Source organism: Chiloscyllium plagiosum, unplaced genomic scaffold (assembly GCF_037043375.1).
Source record: "Chiloscyllium plagiosum isolate Xiang-an unplaced genomic scaffold, Cpla_swu_hap1 HiC_scaffold_11, whole genome shotgun sequence".
Lineage (NCBI taxonomy): Eukaryota > Metazoa > Chordata > Chondrichthyes > Orectolobiformes > Hemiscylliidae > Chiloscyllium > Chiloscyllium plagiosum.
The window spans coordinates 80,801,004-80,817,998 of record NW_028270149.1 but is presented as its reverse complement, the minus strand read 5'-3'; the positions used below and the strand labels follow the sequence as shown (position 1 = coordinate 80,817,998).

At 42.7% G+C, this 16,995-nt stretch overlaps 1 protein-coding gene across 3 annotated transcripts in view; it reads right to left on the bottom strand.

Moving 5' to 3' along the window:
• The window catches only part of LOC122557096 (sodium- and chloride-dependent neutral and basic amino acid transporter B(0+)-like), a 120,303-nt gene that overhangs the window by 88,429 nt on the left and 14,879 nt on the right, over positions 1-16,995 (bottom strand). For 2 of the 3 annotated variants that reach the window (XR_015758696.1, XM_087992228.1), the window contains exon 1: positions 8,619-8,777. The exons of the other annotated variant lie outside the window; for it this stretch is intronic. Coding sequence is in view for 1 of the 2 variants with exons in the window: in XM_087992228.1 (XP_087848354.1) it covers positions 8,619-8,711 (93 nt within the window). In the remaining variant the exon portion in view is untranslated. Of the gene's footprint in view, positions 1-8,618; positions 8,778-16,995 lie in introns of those variants that run through there. 3 annotated transcript variants of the gene reach the window in all.

Genomic DNA, 16,995 nt, shown 5'->3' with positions numbered 1-16,995 from the left:
GTTCTAGCTTTTGGTTTCTGCCAACAGGTGTTTCAGCTATACACACTTATTGTCTAACAACATTAATAAAGTGACTTGTGAGTTATGAGAGAATTGACTCTTGTCCTCTCTGTACAAGCCAATAACTGGAGCTGGTGATCACTGGGCTCCAACATGCAGCAGAGGACTTATACACACCATCCACCACCTCAAATACACACAGCTCAGTGAGACCAACAAGGAAAGGTGTTGGCTTATGATCTAATGAGTCACACATCACAAATGAGCAAGAAGGGGTGTTGGACAGAGGGACAGTAGTGAAGGGTCCCCATGAGAGGGTCCAGGCCTCTCCAGGTTCTGCTCATCAGTGTAGATGTAGAGACTCATTCAAAGTTTTGACAACCTTTCTGGCTGCACTGTACACCACCAGAGAGATTGAAAGGGTTCATCTCTGAAATGATTGGCGTGATGTCTCAGGCCTTACTGGTTTAATCTGCATGGAGCATCCAAGACAACAGGTAACTGAGGGTACAAAACAGAAATTACTGGAAATGCTCAGCGGGTCAGGCAGCATCTATGGAGAGAAATCAGAGTTAGCCAGGGAACAAGGTGGTGTGTTAAAGTGGCACGCAACTCAAGGTCATTTTTGCAGGGAGAATGTAGACGTTCTGCAAAGCTTCCGCCCAGTCTACACTTTGTTTCCTCATATAGAGGAGACTGTTTTTGAGCAGCAAATGCAGTAGACTAGATTGTGAGAGGTGCAAGTGCTGCTTTGTCTGGAAGATATGTTTGGGCCCTTGGATACTGGAGGGACAAGGTAAATGGGCAGATGTTACACCTTCGACTGTTGCAGGGGAAGGTGCCATGGGGCTGTGGGAGGGTGTTGGGTGAGAAGGAAGAATGGACCTGGAGGAAATGATCCCTGCAGAAGGTAGACAAGGGGAGGGAATATGTGTCTGATAGTGGCATCTCACTGAGGGTGGCAGAAATGGCACTGATGATCTTCTGATGGGATGGTAGGTAAGGATAAGGGGAACCTTATTGCTCATGTGGGAAACAAGAGTGGGGGTGAGGGAGGAAGTGCAGGAGATGGGTCGGATCCATTTGAGGGCCCTGTCGACAATGGTGTTGGGGAATCCTTGGTTCAGCAAGAAGGTAGACATTTCTAAGGGTCCCTTGTCGAAGTTGGCCTCATTAGAACATAGGCGATGGAGATAGAGGAAATGTGAGAATGGAATATAGATTTTACAGGAAACAAAGTGCAAGGATGTATATTGTGAGTGACTGTAGGAGTAAGTGGGCTTATAGTGGATAGTAGTGGCTAGTGAATCCCTGGAAATAGAAACAGAGATGTCGAGGAAGGGAACCATAAGACCATAAGAAATCTGAGTTGCGGTAAGGCCATTCAGCCCATTGAGTCCACTCCGCCATTCAATCATGGCTGATGGGCATTTCAACACCACTTACCCACACTCTCCCTGCATCCCTTAATTCCTTGTGAGATTAAGAATTTATCAATCTCTGCCTTGAAGACATTTAACGTCCCGGCCTCCACTGCGCTGCATGGCAATGAATTCCAGAGGCCCACGACTCTCTGGCTGAAGAAATGTCTCCTTATTTCTGTTCTAAATTGACCCCCCTCTAATTTTAAGGTTACACCCATGGGTCCTAGTTTAACCACCTTTTGGAAATAATTTCCCAGAGTCCACCCTTTCCAAGCCATGAAGTAAGTTTTTATTAGATCTCCCCTCAATCTTCTGAACTCTAATGAATACAATCCCATGAACCTCAGCCGTTCATCGTGTAATAGGCCTACCATTCCAGGGATCATCCATGTGAATCTCTACTGGAAACACTCCAGTGCCAGTATGTCCTTCCTGAGGTGTGGGGCCCAAAACTGGACACAGTGTTCCAAATGGGGCTGAACTAGGGCTTTATAAAGTCTCAGTAGCATATCACTGCTTTTACATTCCAACCTTCTTGAGATAAATGACAACATTACATTTGCTTTCTTAATCACAGACTCAACCTGCAAAACAACCTTTAGAGAATCCTGTACTAGGACTCCGAGATCCCTTTGTACTTTGGCTTTATGAATTTTCTCACCGTTCAGAAAATAGTCCATGCCTATGTTTTTTTTCCAAAGTGCAAAGTCTCGCATTTGCTCACATTGAATTTCATCAGCCATTTCTTGGACCACTCTCCTAAACTGTCTAAATCTTTCTGCAGTCTCCCCACCTCCTCAGAACTACCTGCCTGTCCACCTAACTTCGCATCATTGGCATACCTGGCCAGAATACCCCCAGTCCCTTCATCTCGATCATTAATATGTAATGTGAACAGCTGCAGCCCCAACACTGAACCCTGCGGGACACCACTTGTCACCAGCTGCCATTCCAAAAAATAACCTTTTATCCCAACTCTCTGCCTTCTGTCAGACAGCCAATCCTCAAACCATGCCAGTAGCTCACCTCAAACACCATGGGCCCTCACCTTATTCAGCAGCCTCCTGTGAGGTACCTTATCAAAGGCCTTTTGGAAGTCTAGGCAGATAACATCCACTGGGTTTCCCTTGTCTAATCTACTTATTATCTCTTCAAAGAATTCTAAGAGGTTTGTCAGGCACGACCTCCCCTTACTAAATGCATGATCACTTGTTCTAATCCGACCCTGCACTTCCAAGAATTTAGAAATCTCATCCTTAACGATGGTTTCTCGAATTTTACCCACAATCGAGGTTAGGCAAATCGGCCTATAATTTTCCATCTTTTGTCTTGATCTTTTCTTGAACAAGGGGGTTACAACAGCAATTTTCCAATCGTTTGGGACTTTCCCTGACTCCAGTGATTTTTGAAAGAGGAGTTAGGTGAATTTGGAGGGATGAGTTAGAGGTGGACCGGATGAAAGTGAGCGTGGGGTGGAAATTGGAAGCAAAATCAATAAATCATTTCGGTTCTGGCTGAGAAAGGGAAGCAGCACTAATGACATCGTTGATATATTGGAGAAAATGTGATGAGTGGGGGCCAGAATAGGACTGGAACAAGGAATGTTCCACTTACCCCATCCAGGAAGAAGCAGAGAGCCCTGAGACCATCCTGATGGGGAATAGACGTGTACAGGGATTGCATGTCCATGGTGAATAGGAGGCGGCTGGAGCTTGCAAATTGGATATTCCAAAAGTGGCTTGAAGCATTAGAGGAATCGCAAATGTTAAGTGCACAGGGACCGGATCAGGGGAGAAAAGACCAAATCAAGGTAGGAAGAAATGAATTCCTGGTAGGAGCAGGCAGAAACAATGGATCTGCTTGTGCAGTTCTGTTTGTGGATTTCCAGAAGGAGGTAGAAGCAAGCTGTGTGGGGTTGGATTACTGTCAGCTTGGAGGTGTGGGGCGGGGGGGTGGGTGGTGATCACCAAATGAAATGAGGTTACTGACCATATTTGATACAATTGCCTGATGGTCCATGGTGGGGTCATTAGTCCAGAGGGAGACAGGAGGAGGCATCTGAGAACTGGCACTCAGCCTCTGCAATGTAGAGACCAGTATCCCCGACTACAACAGCACCGCCCTGATCAGCAGGCTTAATAAAAAAGGTCAGGGTTGGATCTGAGTGCAGGGAGTGCAGTCAGTTCAGGGAGAGACAGGTTTTAATAGGTGAAGGGGGCAGAGAAATTGAGGTGAGCAATGTCACATCGACAATTCTCAACGAACAGGTCAAGTACAGGCAGAATGCCAGAGGGACGGGTCCAGATGGAGGGAGAGTGTTGGAGATGGGCAAAGGGGTCCTTGGGATGGGGAGAGGACTCCTGCCCAAAGAAATGGGCACAGAGGCAAAGATGATGAAAGAAGGATTCAACAACATGAAATTTATTAAGGTGGAGACGCAGAGGGGACTCATCTTTGCTGAGTACAGAATAGTCAATGTTGGAGAGTGGGTCATTGAGAATATACTGGTTCCCTCCAATGATCTGAACACTCAGATTCTAAACTTGGAGAAATGAGGGATACCTTAACATTAGTGTTCAACATCACAAGAAACATCACATCTCTAGCTCTCGGCTAACAAGGAAATGCCAATGGATTACCAAGAAAAGCAGGATGAAGGTTAAAAAACGGATGTCTGCTCCTGAGATCAGACCTCTAATCCTTCAGAGCTATGAGTGTGAACGTGACTGAAGGTAGAAAAGAGTAGGAAGGTGGCATCAGGAAGTTAGTGAACTGCTGAGTGGCATATCACAAAAAGATAGTGCTGAGTTCCAATGTTCATGACCTACATGAAACCAAGTGTAATGAGGTTAGTGACCATAGTTGATGCAATGGCCTGATGTTCCGTGATGGGTCATGATCCAAGGAGGGATGGGAGGAGGTATAAAATTCATCATCATTAATCCATGGTCACAATAGACCACACATATCTTTCTCTATTAGAGAGAGAGAGATCATTTTGTTACTAAAATCTTGAGTGCTGCCTCAAGTGCAGCTCATCCAGTGAAGCAGGACCTCCATAAATGGACGATAGGAATTGATTCCATGCCATTGGCACCATTTCACATCACCTCCTGGCCATCTCAGTGAACCAAACCCCTGATGAAATCCATGGAAGATACGAAATAGGAGGTTAGTTGTCTTCAGGCAATCAATGTAACCCACTAAAGGAATCAGAGCCTATCAGAAAATCATTATATCCGTGACTGATAAACTCATTGTGGATAACCAGAAAATATTACAGATTAGAAGGAAACAAGTACTTAGTGGGTACCGTTGGTGCAGGAATAGCTAAAAGATGAAATACAAAGGGATTTGGTTCATTATTGAATTTCTGTCATCATTCTCCTTCTGAAAATGTTGATTCAATTTCCTGTTCTCACTGATGCTAGCACAGAGTTCACACTCCATTCTTAACACCTCCAAACAGAAAGCAATCCAAACCCACATGCAGCAAGAACTGGACAATGTCAAAGAAATACTTGATGGGTAACAAATGTTGTTTGTGCCAAACAATTTCCAGGCAATTCATGTGATGATGCTGCGGCTTAGAAACAGAATGGGGGACAGGTGTCGAGCAGATTGAGAAAATAAACCACTTGTGAAGCCTTGGTTTTGTTTTAAATTTGAAATAATAGAGGCAGCCTGAATGGGTGTGGTTGAACTCCCACAGAACCAGGATTTTTAGTTTAGATTTCAGCAGTTGCTGTTGGGATCTTGAAGAAGTGAAAGCTATTTTCTCCCTCTCATGGTTACAGCCAAAAGCTTGGATTGTCTTTATGCTATGGGAGTTGCATATGAGACAATCTGTTTTATGAATTTGCTTTTTGCCAAGGGTGTGTTTATGGGATGCTACTGTATTGGAACAGTTAATTAGGAATAGTTACTGTATCAGCTGTTTCTATTCTGGTAAGTCTTCCAATACAGTTCAGTTATTCAATTCCTTCTTTATTTTAACTATAGTGTATGAATACAATGTGTTTTGCTTTAAATCTGATAGTTTGACCAATTGAATGGCATCCAGAATGCATCATTTTACATTTAACTTTAAAATCACAAAACATTCGGGTTTAGACTATCTTCTGAATATTTTGAGGGGGTTTGGTCTGGTCCATAACAATGAGCACTCCAAGTCCAAAATAATCATCTTCACTTTGCATACAGCAGTATTACAGTTGGTGAGTCCCTGTGATCAACACACTGATCAAAACTTGCAGCTGGATATTCTGCTACGTGGTTCATCTGCTGACTCCTCAGTTTTTCTTGACTACCTGCAAGGCACAATTCAGGAATGTATGGGGGAAACGTCAAGTACCTGAGTGGATATAGTGTTGAAGTAACTTGACAGTGTCCAGGCCTAAACAGTTTCCCTAAGCTGCTAAACATGCACTCCCTGGGATGCAGTGCAGAAGCTGAGTGAGGTTTCAGCAATCAAACCACAATCTTTATCACCAAAATCATAGAATCCCTACAATGTGGAAGGACGTCATTTGGGTCATTGAGTCCAAATCAATCTTTTGAAGAACAGCCCACCCAAACCCTTCCCATCCCTGTTACCCTGCATTTCCCGTGGCTAATCCACCTAACCTGCACATCTTTGGACTGTGGGAGAAAGTCTTCTTAATTGCTTGCAGTCACAATGTGTTAAATTTCAGTGTCTGGTGAACCAAGGAAACCAATTCTTTGAAGTTCAACACTTCCCAATCTTTTACTGTTAAAGAAGTATGCTGTATTTCTGTTTTTCCAACCCAAGTACATTGTATCATATTTCTCCACACTGTATTCCATCTGACAATTCTTTGCCCACTCAGATAGCCTCTCCAAAGCCAAAAAGCATCTTTGCACTTTCCTCATAACTCACATTTACACTCAAATAAAAGCATTAACTGTGGATACTGGAAATCTTATAAGATAGAATGCTGAGGAAACTCAGCCTGGATGGGACCATTCACCGCCACCGATTAGCCACTGCCCTTTCAGTGCTGAGGACAAATCGCCACTGCAAGTGTTTGTAGCTCATTTTTATGTATAAACCAATAAAATGATATTTCACCTCTTTTTTTATCAATATGTACGATGTTGTTGTATAAATAAAGGGGACTGAGAAGTTTGAAAGAACAGGCGGGAGGTAAAACAATCACTACATATATATATTTCCGGTGGGGAATAGTCTCCAGAGGTCAAACGACCCCAGTGGAGAAACGTTGGTGGCGAACCGTCAGTGGCTAATCGGCGGCAGCGAATCGTCACCAACCCAACTCAGCAAGTCTGGCAGCATCTGTGCAGTGAGAAATGGAGTCAACCGTTTGAGTTTGATATGACACTTCTTCCAATTAAGAATGATACATTTGTACCTACTTTCTGTTTTCTGCCCGTTAACCAGTTCTTAAACAGTGAATACATACTTCTTTAGATCCATATGTTGTTTTTGTTTCCTCACGTTGTGTGTGGAACCTTGTCAAAAGCTAAATATGCAAGATCCATTGGTCCTCTCCACCTAACCACACCCCTTCCCCTTCCCCATCCCACCCAGAGAAAATCTACTAAGTTACGTCCTCAAAAAATTAAAACAGTTTTTAAACATGATCCCTTTTTTCATAAATTTCCATGAGTGTTTACATTAACAGGTCTGTAGTTCTTTGTTTTTGGACCTTGCTTTTGTAAATAGTGAAGTTGCATTGTTAACTTTTAATCTGTAGTTACTATTCCAAAGGACATAGAATTTTTAATTGTGACCACAAATGCATTCATTATCGCTATATCCACCTTTTCGATCATTCTGAGTTCATCACAGGATCCCCACAGTCTGGAAACTAGTCATTCAGCCCATCAAGTCCACATCAACCCTCCAAAGAGGATCCCAACCTGAACCACTCCTTTATCCTATTTCCATATGGCTTCCTATGGCTAATGCATTAGCCTGCACATCTCTGAACGATTTAGCACAGCCAATCCACTTAACCTGTACATCTTTGGACTGTGGGAGGAAAGCCGAGTAACTGAAGGAAACCCACGCAGACATGGGGAGAATGTGCAATCTCCACACACATAATCAGCTGTGAGTGGAATTGAACCTAGGTCCCTGGCACTGTGAGGTAGCAGTGCTACCACTGTGCCACCCAAATGTAACTCATGTTCAGAAGATTTACTTACTTTAAATTGGATTAAATTTTCTCATACTTTTGTTTGCCAATATTGACATTTTTGAAACCGAATTTCTAATTGTATTAGTCCATAGATTCTTATTTTTTTCTGGGATATTTTCAGTTTCTTCTATGGGGATAAATGCAAAATATTGGTTTAGTTTTGCTGCAGTATCCTTACCCTCTTTTTTAAAGCTGAAAAATGTGTGGCTGGAAAAGCTTATGCCCAAAACGTCGATTCTCCTGCTCCTTGGATGCTGCCTGACCTACTGTGCTTTTCCAGCAACATGTTTTTCAGCTCTGATCTCCAGCATCTGCAGTCCTCACTTTCTCCTTGCCTCTTTTTTAAAATTCTGTTTTTTCTTGAAATGGGCACCCTTTTGATATTGTTTTTGTTTTATTTTTACATCCCTGTAGAAGCTTTTATACTCCAACTTTATATCTCTAGCTAGTGTACTCTCATGTTCTATTCTCCCATTCTTAGTATTTCTGTCATTCATCATTTGCTGAATTCCAAAATGTTTCCAATTCATAGGCTTACAAACTATTTTGGATACTTCATACAGTCCTTCCTTTGATTTAATACAATCATTAACTTCTTTTATTAGTCATGGTTACCCATTTTCCTTACTGGATATTTGTTAAAAGTATATATTTTTGGTCTAGACTATATTGTAGCGCGCTAAATGTCAGCCATTGTTTAATGGCTGAATGTGGAGGGCAGCTACATGACTCTTTCCATGACACTTCAGCAGTGTTCCAATTCTGACCTGAACAAATGGTCAATATAAATAATGGAGTTAAAACAAATGCATCCCATCCACCCACCCAGCCAAGCTGGTCTGTAAATCTGCAAGTCAGATGGAAATAGAGTGGCTCAGTTAAAGATTTCACTGATGACTACACTGCTCCAATCCCTCGGTTCCTAATAAGCCATTAGCACCCCCTCTACTAAACCCCACAGATGGAAAAGCACAAGCAGAATCCCAAAAGCATATAGAGTTTCACGTACATTTACAGCCTTGCGTTGCTCAAATATCACAGTGCCCTCAGGAGGGTGTTTTTGCTGTTCATTCGGAGATAAAGCCAATTCGTTCTTGTCCATTCTTGACTACACTTTAAGCATTCGTCTTGTGAAGCTTTTGTGTAAACCTTTCTGACGTGAATTGCTAACAGCATTGGGTAACAATTTCATCTCAGAACCAGGGCTGAGAGCAGTACAAGGTCCAATGACCTGCAGTTGGTGGTCAGTTTATTAAAAGGAAAATAGTCCTGTTTACACATGTTATTAGATGCAAGGTCCCAGGTGATTTCTACCGTCAATCCAAACATTCCAGATCAGCTATTAGTTATAACTGTTTCCAAACAGTCAGTTTTAAAGTGACAGGTATTTCTTTTTCTTGTTCATTTGTGCAAGTGTGCATCACTGGCAAGTCCAGAATTTATTGACCAACTCTAATTGTCTTGGGGAGAGGTGATGGTGAACTGTGTTCTTGAAACACTGAACTCCTCAGGGTGCAGAGACACACACATGATGCTGTTGGGACAGGAATCCTAGGATTTGACCCCGTGACGGTGAGGAACACGAATATAACGAATCCAGTTCAACCTGGATAAATGCGAGGTGATGCATTTTGGAAGGTCGAATTTGAAAGCTGAGTACAGGATTAAGGATAGGATTCTTGGTAGTGTGGAGGAACAGAAGGATCTTGGGGTGCAGGTACATAGATCCCTTAAAATGGCCACCCAAGTGGACATGGTTGTTAAGAAAGCATATGGTGTTTTGGCTTTCATTAACAGGGGGATTGAGTTTAAGAGTCGTGAGATCTTGTTGCAGCTCTATAAAACTTTGGTTAGACCGCACTTGGAATACTGCGTCAAGTTCTGGTCGCCCTATTATAAGAAAGATGTGGATGCTTTGGAGCGGGTTCAGAGGAGGTTTACCAGGATGCTGTCTGAATTGGAGGGCTTATCTAATAAGGTTGACTGAGCTCAGACTTTTTTCATTGGAGAAAAGGAGGAGAAGAGGGGACCTAATTCAGGTATACAAAGTAATGAGAGGCATAGATAGAGTCGATAGCCAGAGACTATTTCCCAGGGCAGAAATGACTAACATGAGGGGTCATAGTTTTAAGCTGGTTGGAGGAAAGTATAGAGGGGATGTCAGAGGCGGGTTCTTTACACAAAGTGTTGTGAGAGCATGGAATGCGTTGCCAGCAGCAGTTGTGGAGGCAGGGTCATTGGGGACATTTAAGAGACTCCTCGACATATATATGGTCACAGAAATTTGAGGGTGCATACATGAGGATCAGTGGTCGGCACAACATCGTGGGCTGAAAGGCCTGTTCTGTGCTGTACTATTCTATGTTCTATAATTCCAAGTCAGGATGGTGTGCGGCTTGGAGTGGAATTTTCAGATGGTGCTGTTCTCATGCACCTGCTCACCTTTTCCTCCTCGACGTTTGAGCTTGTTGGATTGAAAGGTGAGGAGAAGAAGCCTTGGAGAGTTACTGCAGAGTATCTTATTTGGAATTCACACTGCTGTTACTGTGCATTGCTGGTGAAGGTACCGAATGCTAAAGATGGTAGCTGACAGGCCAATCAAGTGAGCTGTTTTGTCCTGGGTGATATTGATCTTTTTTAGGGCTGTACTCATCCAGTTAAGTGCAGTGTTTTTTAATTCACTTCTGACTGGTGGACAGACAGGAAGGAGAGTTACTTGCAGTAGAATTGCTAGATTTTGACCTGCTCTTGCAACCTTATTATTTATACAACTGGTTCAGTTCATTTTCTGGTCAAAGTGAAATCTGAGAAGTTTGAGAGTGAGGGATTCAGCAAAGATTGTGCAATTTGTCAAGGGCGGTGGTTACATTCTCTCTTGTTGGAGATCACCAGCACCTGGCACTTGAATGACAGAAATGTTACTTGCCACTTATCAGCCTGAAGCTGTATGCTGTCTTGGTCCCTCTACGTTTGCACAAAGATTGTTGCAGTATTGGAGATGTCACAAATAGTGCTGAACATTGTGGAATCATCATTGAATATCCCAAACTCTGGATTTAGGATGGAGTGAAGATTGTTGATGAAGCAGCTGAAGGTGGTTGGTTGTGAGATCCACAGATGTAACATATTGTTTCAACACAGACTGCCCAAAGATCATGAAGCAGAGATTCTTTCTTTCCCTGACATCAGGTCATTACAAAGTGAAAAGAAAATTAAGGGAAACTATTGACAAGTATTTACATGGAAAGAGCCGATACATTTCATCAGGCTAAGGAAATCATTTGCCTGTCTGCTCTACCTTCCAATCGGCCTTCCCTCCACCAAGGATACCCTTATTTCCTGAGAGAGTCCACACTACTATCCCAGCTACCCTCCCTCACCATTGCCAACTACTGATGGAGGTCCTAATGAACTGCTCAGCTTCCTTGCGTCGTGCCCTTCACCATTGGTGCATCAGCCTGCTGATGGTCTCATTACAGAGTCATAGCACACTTTCTGCTTTTCTGTACCTAAGATACATAAAGACATAGAAAAAGAGCAGGAGTTGGTTATTCAGAGCTTTAAGACTGCTTCACCATTCATGGTTGATCTGATTTTAACCCCAAATCTACATTCCAAGCTATCCAGATAACATCTCATCCCTTGCTAAACAAGAATCTTTGTACACCTGCTTTTAAAAAAAGAAATAAGGAATTGTGCTTTCAACACCTTCAAAAACTTGCCTCATTTCTTTTTAAATGGGCAACCCTTAACCATTAAGCAGTAGCATCTACTTCTCGATTCTCCTATAAATGGAGCTCTGTCTCTATATCTATCTTATTAAGTTCCCTCAGGGCCTTATTCTTCCATCAAGTCGCTTCTTATTCCTCGACACTCCAACAGATATAAGTTCAGTTTTACCAACCATTTGCCATAAGGCAATCCACTCAATCTAGAAATTAGTTTAATTTACCTTTTCTAAACTGCTTCCAATACAATTGTATATACTTTCTTAAATAAATTACTTAAACTGTTCACAATACTCCACGTGATTTTATCCTCCCAATCTACTCATCCTTTCTGCCCACTATACTTCCTACTCATTCAATGGAAGCACCTTACTACACCTCCTACCTCTATATCATTACTAACCGCCTCCATCATACTCCCTCTTTTTGAAGATCGGCATTGGAGTGGTGAGTACTAGAGGGCTATACAGGAAATTGGCTGGATGGCTGGTTTCTGAAGCAAAGTGATGCCAACAGCATGGGTTCAATTCCCACACCAGCTGAAGTTACCATGAAGGGCAGTGCAGTGGCTCAGAGATTAGTATTGTTGCCTCACAGTGCTCGGGACCCGGGTTTTATTCCGACCCTCGGGTGACTGGGTGGAGTTTGCACACTCTCTCTATGTCTGCATGGGTTTCGTTTGGGTGCTGTGGTTTCCTCCTACACTCCAAAGACTTGTAGTTTTGGGTGAAGTGGCCATGCTAAATTGTCCCCTAGTGTCCAGGGATGTGCAGGCTAGGTGGGTTAACCATGGGAAACGTGGAGTTACAGGGAAAGAGTAGTGAAGTGTTTCTGGGTGTGCTGCTCTTTGGAGGGTCAGTGTGGACTTGATGAGCCAAATGGACTGCTTCCATGCTTGAGGAATATAATGATTCTCCTTCTCAACCCCGCCCCTCAACTGAGGCATAGTCACCCTCAGGTTAAGTCATCACCAGAGAGCAGCCCAATGGTCTGATGCGACTATGGCCACTTTACCTTTACTATTAGTCTTCTCAACCCACGAGAAAGCTTCCCAAATTATCTTCATGCTAGGTTCAAACTTCTGCTCCCTCCCAGTGTTTTTAGATGAGATTTATCTCTATTTAATGTTTAATATATATATAGGTATATGGGAAGAAGTTAAGGTGAACTTATATTAAAGTTATCTGCATCTTAGGATAATGTTTAAAAAGTTAAGAAAAAAAATGAAGCCATCTTTCCATCATGATGGTTCATTTTTTTCTTAAGGGGGGAGATGTTATGAAGATGTGGGTGTACTGTATCTTTCAGTGAATTAAAAGCTGGTAGAGCTACCTGACAACACCAAGTGTTCTCAATAAGATACAATGTAACAGGTGCTCCAGCTACTGGGGTAGCTAGGGTAACTAGTTGCCTAGAAAGGACAAAAAAGATTTGAATTAGGCCAATCAGTTTAAATTATACCTCGAAAAATGCTAAACTCCAATCCAGTTTGAATTTAGTACATTGACAATCTTAAAAGCCAATGACACAATCCCAAGCTTTGGGGAAGGAGGGGGGTGTATAAGACCAGGGGAAATTGAACAGTTGGGAGGAGAACTGCCCAGCTACCAGCATGTGAAAAGACTGCCTGAAAGATAGCTCTCTTAAAAGTACATTTATAATTCAATAACCTGTGAAACAGAATCCCTAAGAAGAAGACACGGGAAGATCCAAATAGAAGAATTAAATTCCACCTGGTTTTGAGAGAAGACGTTTTGTTTTGTAAATTTTGATGGTATCAGGCAAGAACTTTCAAAAGCTGATTGGGGGCAGATGTTCGCAGGTAAGGGGATTGCTGGAAAATGAGAAGCCTTCAGAATGAGATAACAAGAGTCAGGAGACAGTATATTCCGGTTAGGGTGAAAGGAAAGGCTGGTTGGTGTAGGGAATGCTGGATGACTAAAGAAATTGAGGGTTTGATTAAGAAAAAGAAGGAAACATATGTCAACTATAGACAGGATAGATCGAGTGAATCCTGAAAAGAGTATAAAGGCAGTAGCAGTATACTTAAGAGGGAAATCAGAAGGGCAAAAAGGGGACTTGAGATACCTTTGCAAAATAGAGTTAAGGAGATTCCAAAGGGTTTTTACAAATACATTAAGAACAAAAGGGTAACTAGTGAACGAATGGGGTCCCTCAAAGATCGGCAAGGCAGCCTTTGAGTGGAGCCACAGGAGATGGGGGAGACACTAAGCGAGTATTTTGCATCAGTATTTACTGTGGAAAAGGACATGGAAGATATAGAATGTAGGGAAATAGATGGTGACATCTTGAAAAGTGTCCATATCACAGAGGAGGCAGTGCTGGATGTTTGGAAACGCATAGAAGTGGATAAATCCCCAGTACCTGATCAGGTGTACCCTCAAACTCTGTGGGAAGCTAGGGAAGTGATTGCTGGGCATCTCGCTGAGATATTTGCATCATCAATAGTCACAGGTGAGGTGCTGGAAGACTGGAGGTTGGCTAATGTGGCGCCACTATTTAAGAAAGGTGGTAAGAGCAAGCCAGGGACCGGTGACCCTGATGTCGATCATGAGCATGTTATTGGAGAGAATCCTGAGGGACAGGATGCATATGTATTTGGAAAGGCAAGGATTGATTAGGGATAGTCAACATGGCTTTGTGCGTGGGAAATCATGTCTCACGAACTTGACTGAGGTTTTTGAAGAAGTAACAAAGAGGATTGATGAGGGCAGAGTGGGAGACATGATCTGTATGAACTTCAAAAGGCATTCGACAAGGTTCCCCATGGGAGACTAGTTAGCAAGGTTAGATCTCATGGAATACATGGAGAACTAGCCATTTGGATACAGAACTGTCTTGGGGGTAGAAGACAGAGGGAGGTGGGGGAGGGTTGATTTTCAGACTGGAAGCCTGTGACCAGTGGAGTGTCGCAAGGATCAGTGCTGGCTGCACTACTTTTAATAATTTATATAAATGATTTGGATGTGAGCCTAAGAGGTATAGTTAGTAAGTTTGCAGGTGACACCAAAATCGGAGGTGTAGTGGACAGTGAAGAAAGTTACTTCAGATTACAACAGGATCTTGAACAAATGGGCCAATGGGCTGAGGATTGGCTGATGGAGTTTAATTTAGATAAATGGGAGGTGCTGCATTTTGGGAAAGCAAAACTCTGCAGGACTAATACAATTAATAGTAAGGTCTTAGGAAGTGTTGCTGAACAAAGAGACCTTGGAGTGCGGGTTCATAGCTCCTTGAAAATAGGTCACAGGCAGCTATGATAGTGAAGAAGGCATTTGGTATGTTTTCCTTTATTGGTCAGATTACTTAGTGCAGGAGTTGGGAGGTCCTGTGCAGGACATTGGTTAGGCCACTTTTGGAATATTGTGTAATTCTGCAATTCTGCTCTTCTTCCTCTTGGAAGGATGTTGTGAAACTTGAAAGGGTTCAGAAAAGACTTACAAGGATGTTGCTGGGGTTGGAGGATTTGAGCTATAGGGAAAGGCTGAATAGGCTGGGACTGCTTTCCCTGGAGCATCGGAGGCTGAGGGGTGACCTTATTGAGGTTTATAAAATCATGAGGAGCAAAGATAAGGTGAATGACAAGAGTCGTTTTCCTTGGGTGTGTGGGTTCAAACTTCGGGTGCATATTTCTAAGATGAGAGGAGAAAGATTTAAGAAGATATGGGGGTTACGTTTTTACACAGAGGGTTGTTTGTGTATGGAATGAACTGCCAGAGAAAGTAATTGTAAGCAGGTACAGTTACAACATTTAACAAGCATTTGGATAATTTTATGAATAGGAAAAGTTTGGAGGGTTGTGGGCCAAGCATAAGCAGGTGGGACTAGTTTACCGAGCTGGGAATTTCTGTTGCAGACGTTTCGTCTCCTGTTGTCCAAGCCAAACAGAGAACAGCCAGGGAATTCCTAGAGGCATGGCACTCATCCACAGATTCAATCAATAAGCACATTGACCTGGACCCAATATACCGGCCACTGCAGCGGACAGCTGGAACAGACAACTGGAAGCGGCAGATACAAATCACTATAAATGCCGGATGTTAAGGACTTGGACGGGGAGGAATTTAAGTATTTAGAAAAATACTTTCTCAATCAAAATGTGGATGAGCCTACTAAAGAAAGGGCAAAACTCGACCTTGTCTTGGGAAATAAGGCAGGGAAAATGACTGGGGTGTTAGTGGGGGAGCACTTTGACCATAATTTGATTAGTTTTTAAATTATTATTGAAAAGGCTAGGCCTGATCCACCAGTTGAAGTTCTAACTGAAGCAAGGCCAATTTTGATGGTTTTAGACAGGAACTTTCAAAAGTTATTTAGGGGGTGCTGTTCTTAGGTAAAAGGATGTCTGGCAAGTGGGAGGCTTTTAAAAGTGACATAACATGAGTTCAGGGCCAGCATGTTCCTGTCAATGTGAAGAGCAAGGCTGGCTGGAGTAGGGAACACAGGATGACTGGAGAAATTGACGCTCTGGTCAACAAAATTATGTAGTCGTATGTCAGGTATAGACAACTGGCATTAAGTGAATCCCTTAGGTGTTGTAGGAATACACTTAAGAGGGACATCTGGGGGCAAAAAGGGGGACATGATACACCTTTGGTCAATAGGGTAAAGAAGGATACAAATAGATTCTACAAGTACACTAAGAGAGATAAGAGTAACTGTGGAGAGAATAGGACCCCTTAAAGATCAATGAGACCATCTTTGTGTGGAACCACAAGAGATGGATGGGATCCTAAATGGATAGTTCATGTCAATATTCATTGTGGAGAAAGAAGGAGACTAGGAATTTGGGGAAATAAATAGTGATGTCTTGAAAAGGGGAAGTGCTGGATATCTTAAAATGCCAAAAGGTCAATAAATCCCTTGGACCTGATCATGTGTATCCCAGGACATTGTGGGAAGTAAGGGAAGAAGTTGCAGGTCATCTTGTAGAGTAATTTGTATCATCGACAACCATGGGTGAGGTGCTAGAAGACTGAAGGTGGGCTAATGTTCGGTCATTTAAGAAAGGTGATAAGGAAAAGCCAGGGAACTATAGACCAGTGAGCCTGATATCAGTGATGGGTAAGTTGTTGGAGGGAATTCTGAGGGTCAGGATTTACATGCGTTTGGAAATACAAGAACTGATGAGGGATAGTCAGCCTAAAATTGTGCAGAGGAAATTATTCCTGAAGAAGGGTTTATGCCCGAAACATCGATTCTCATGCTCCTTGGATGCTGCCTGACCTGCTCTGCTTTTACAGCAACACATTTTTCAGCACAGGAAATCATGGCTCACTAACTTTATTGAGTCTTTTTGCAGGGGTGGCCAAGCAGATAGATGAAGGCAGAGCGGTAGATGTTGTCTACGTGGACTTTTGCAAGACCTTTGATAAGGTTCCACATGGTAGACTGGCAAGTAAAGTCATCTCACATGAGATCCAAGGAGAGCCAGCCAACTGGATTAAAAAAAAAATGGCTGGATGGTAGGAGACAGAGGTGGTGGTGTAGGGTTGTTGTTGAGACTGGAAACATATTGCTAATGGTGTGCCACAAGGATCGATGGTGGGTCCAGTGCATTTTGTCATTTATATAAACGATTTGGAGGAGAATATAGGATGTATGGTTAGTAAGTTTCGAACGACACCAAAACAGTGG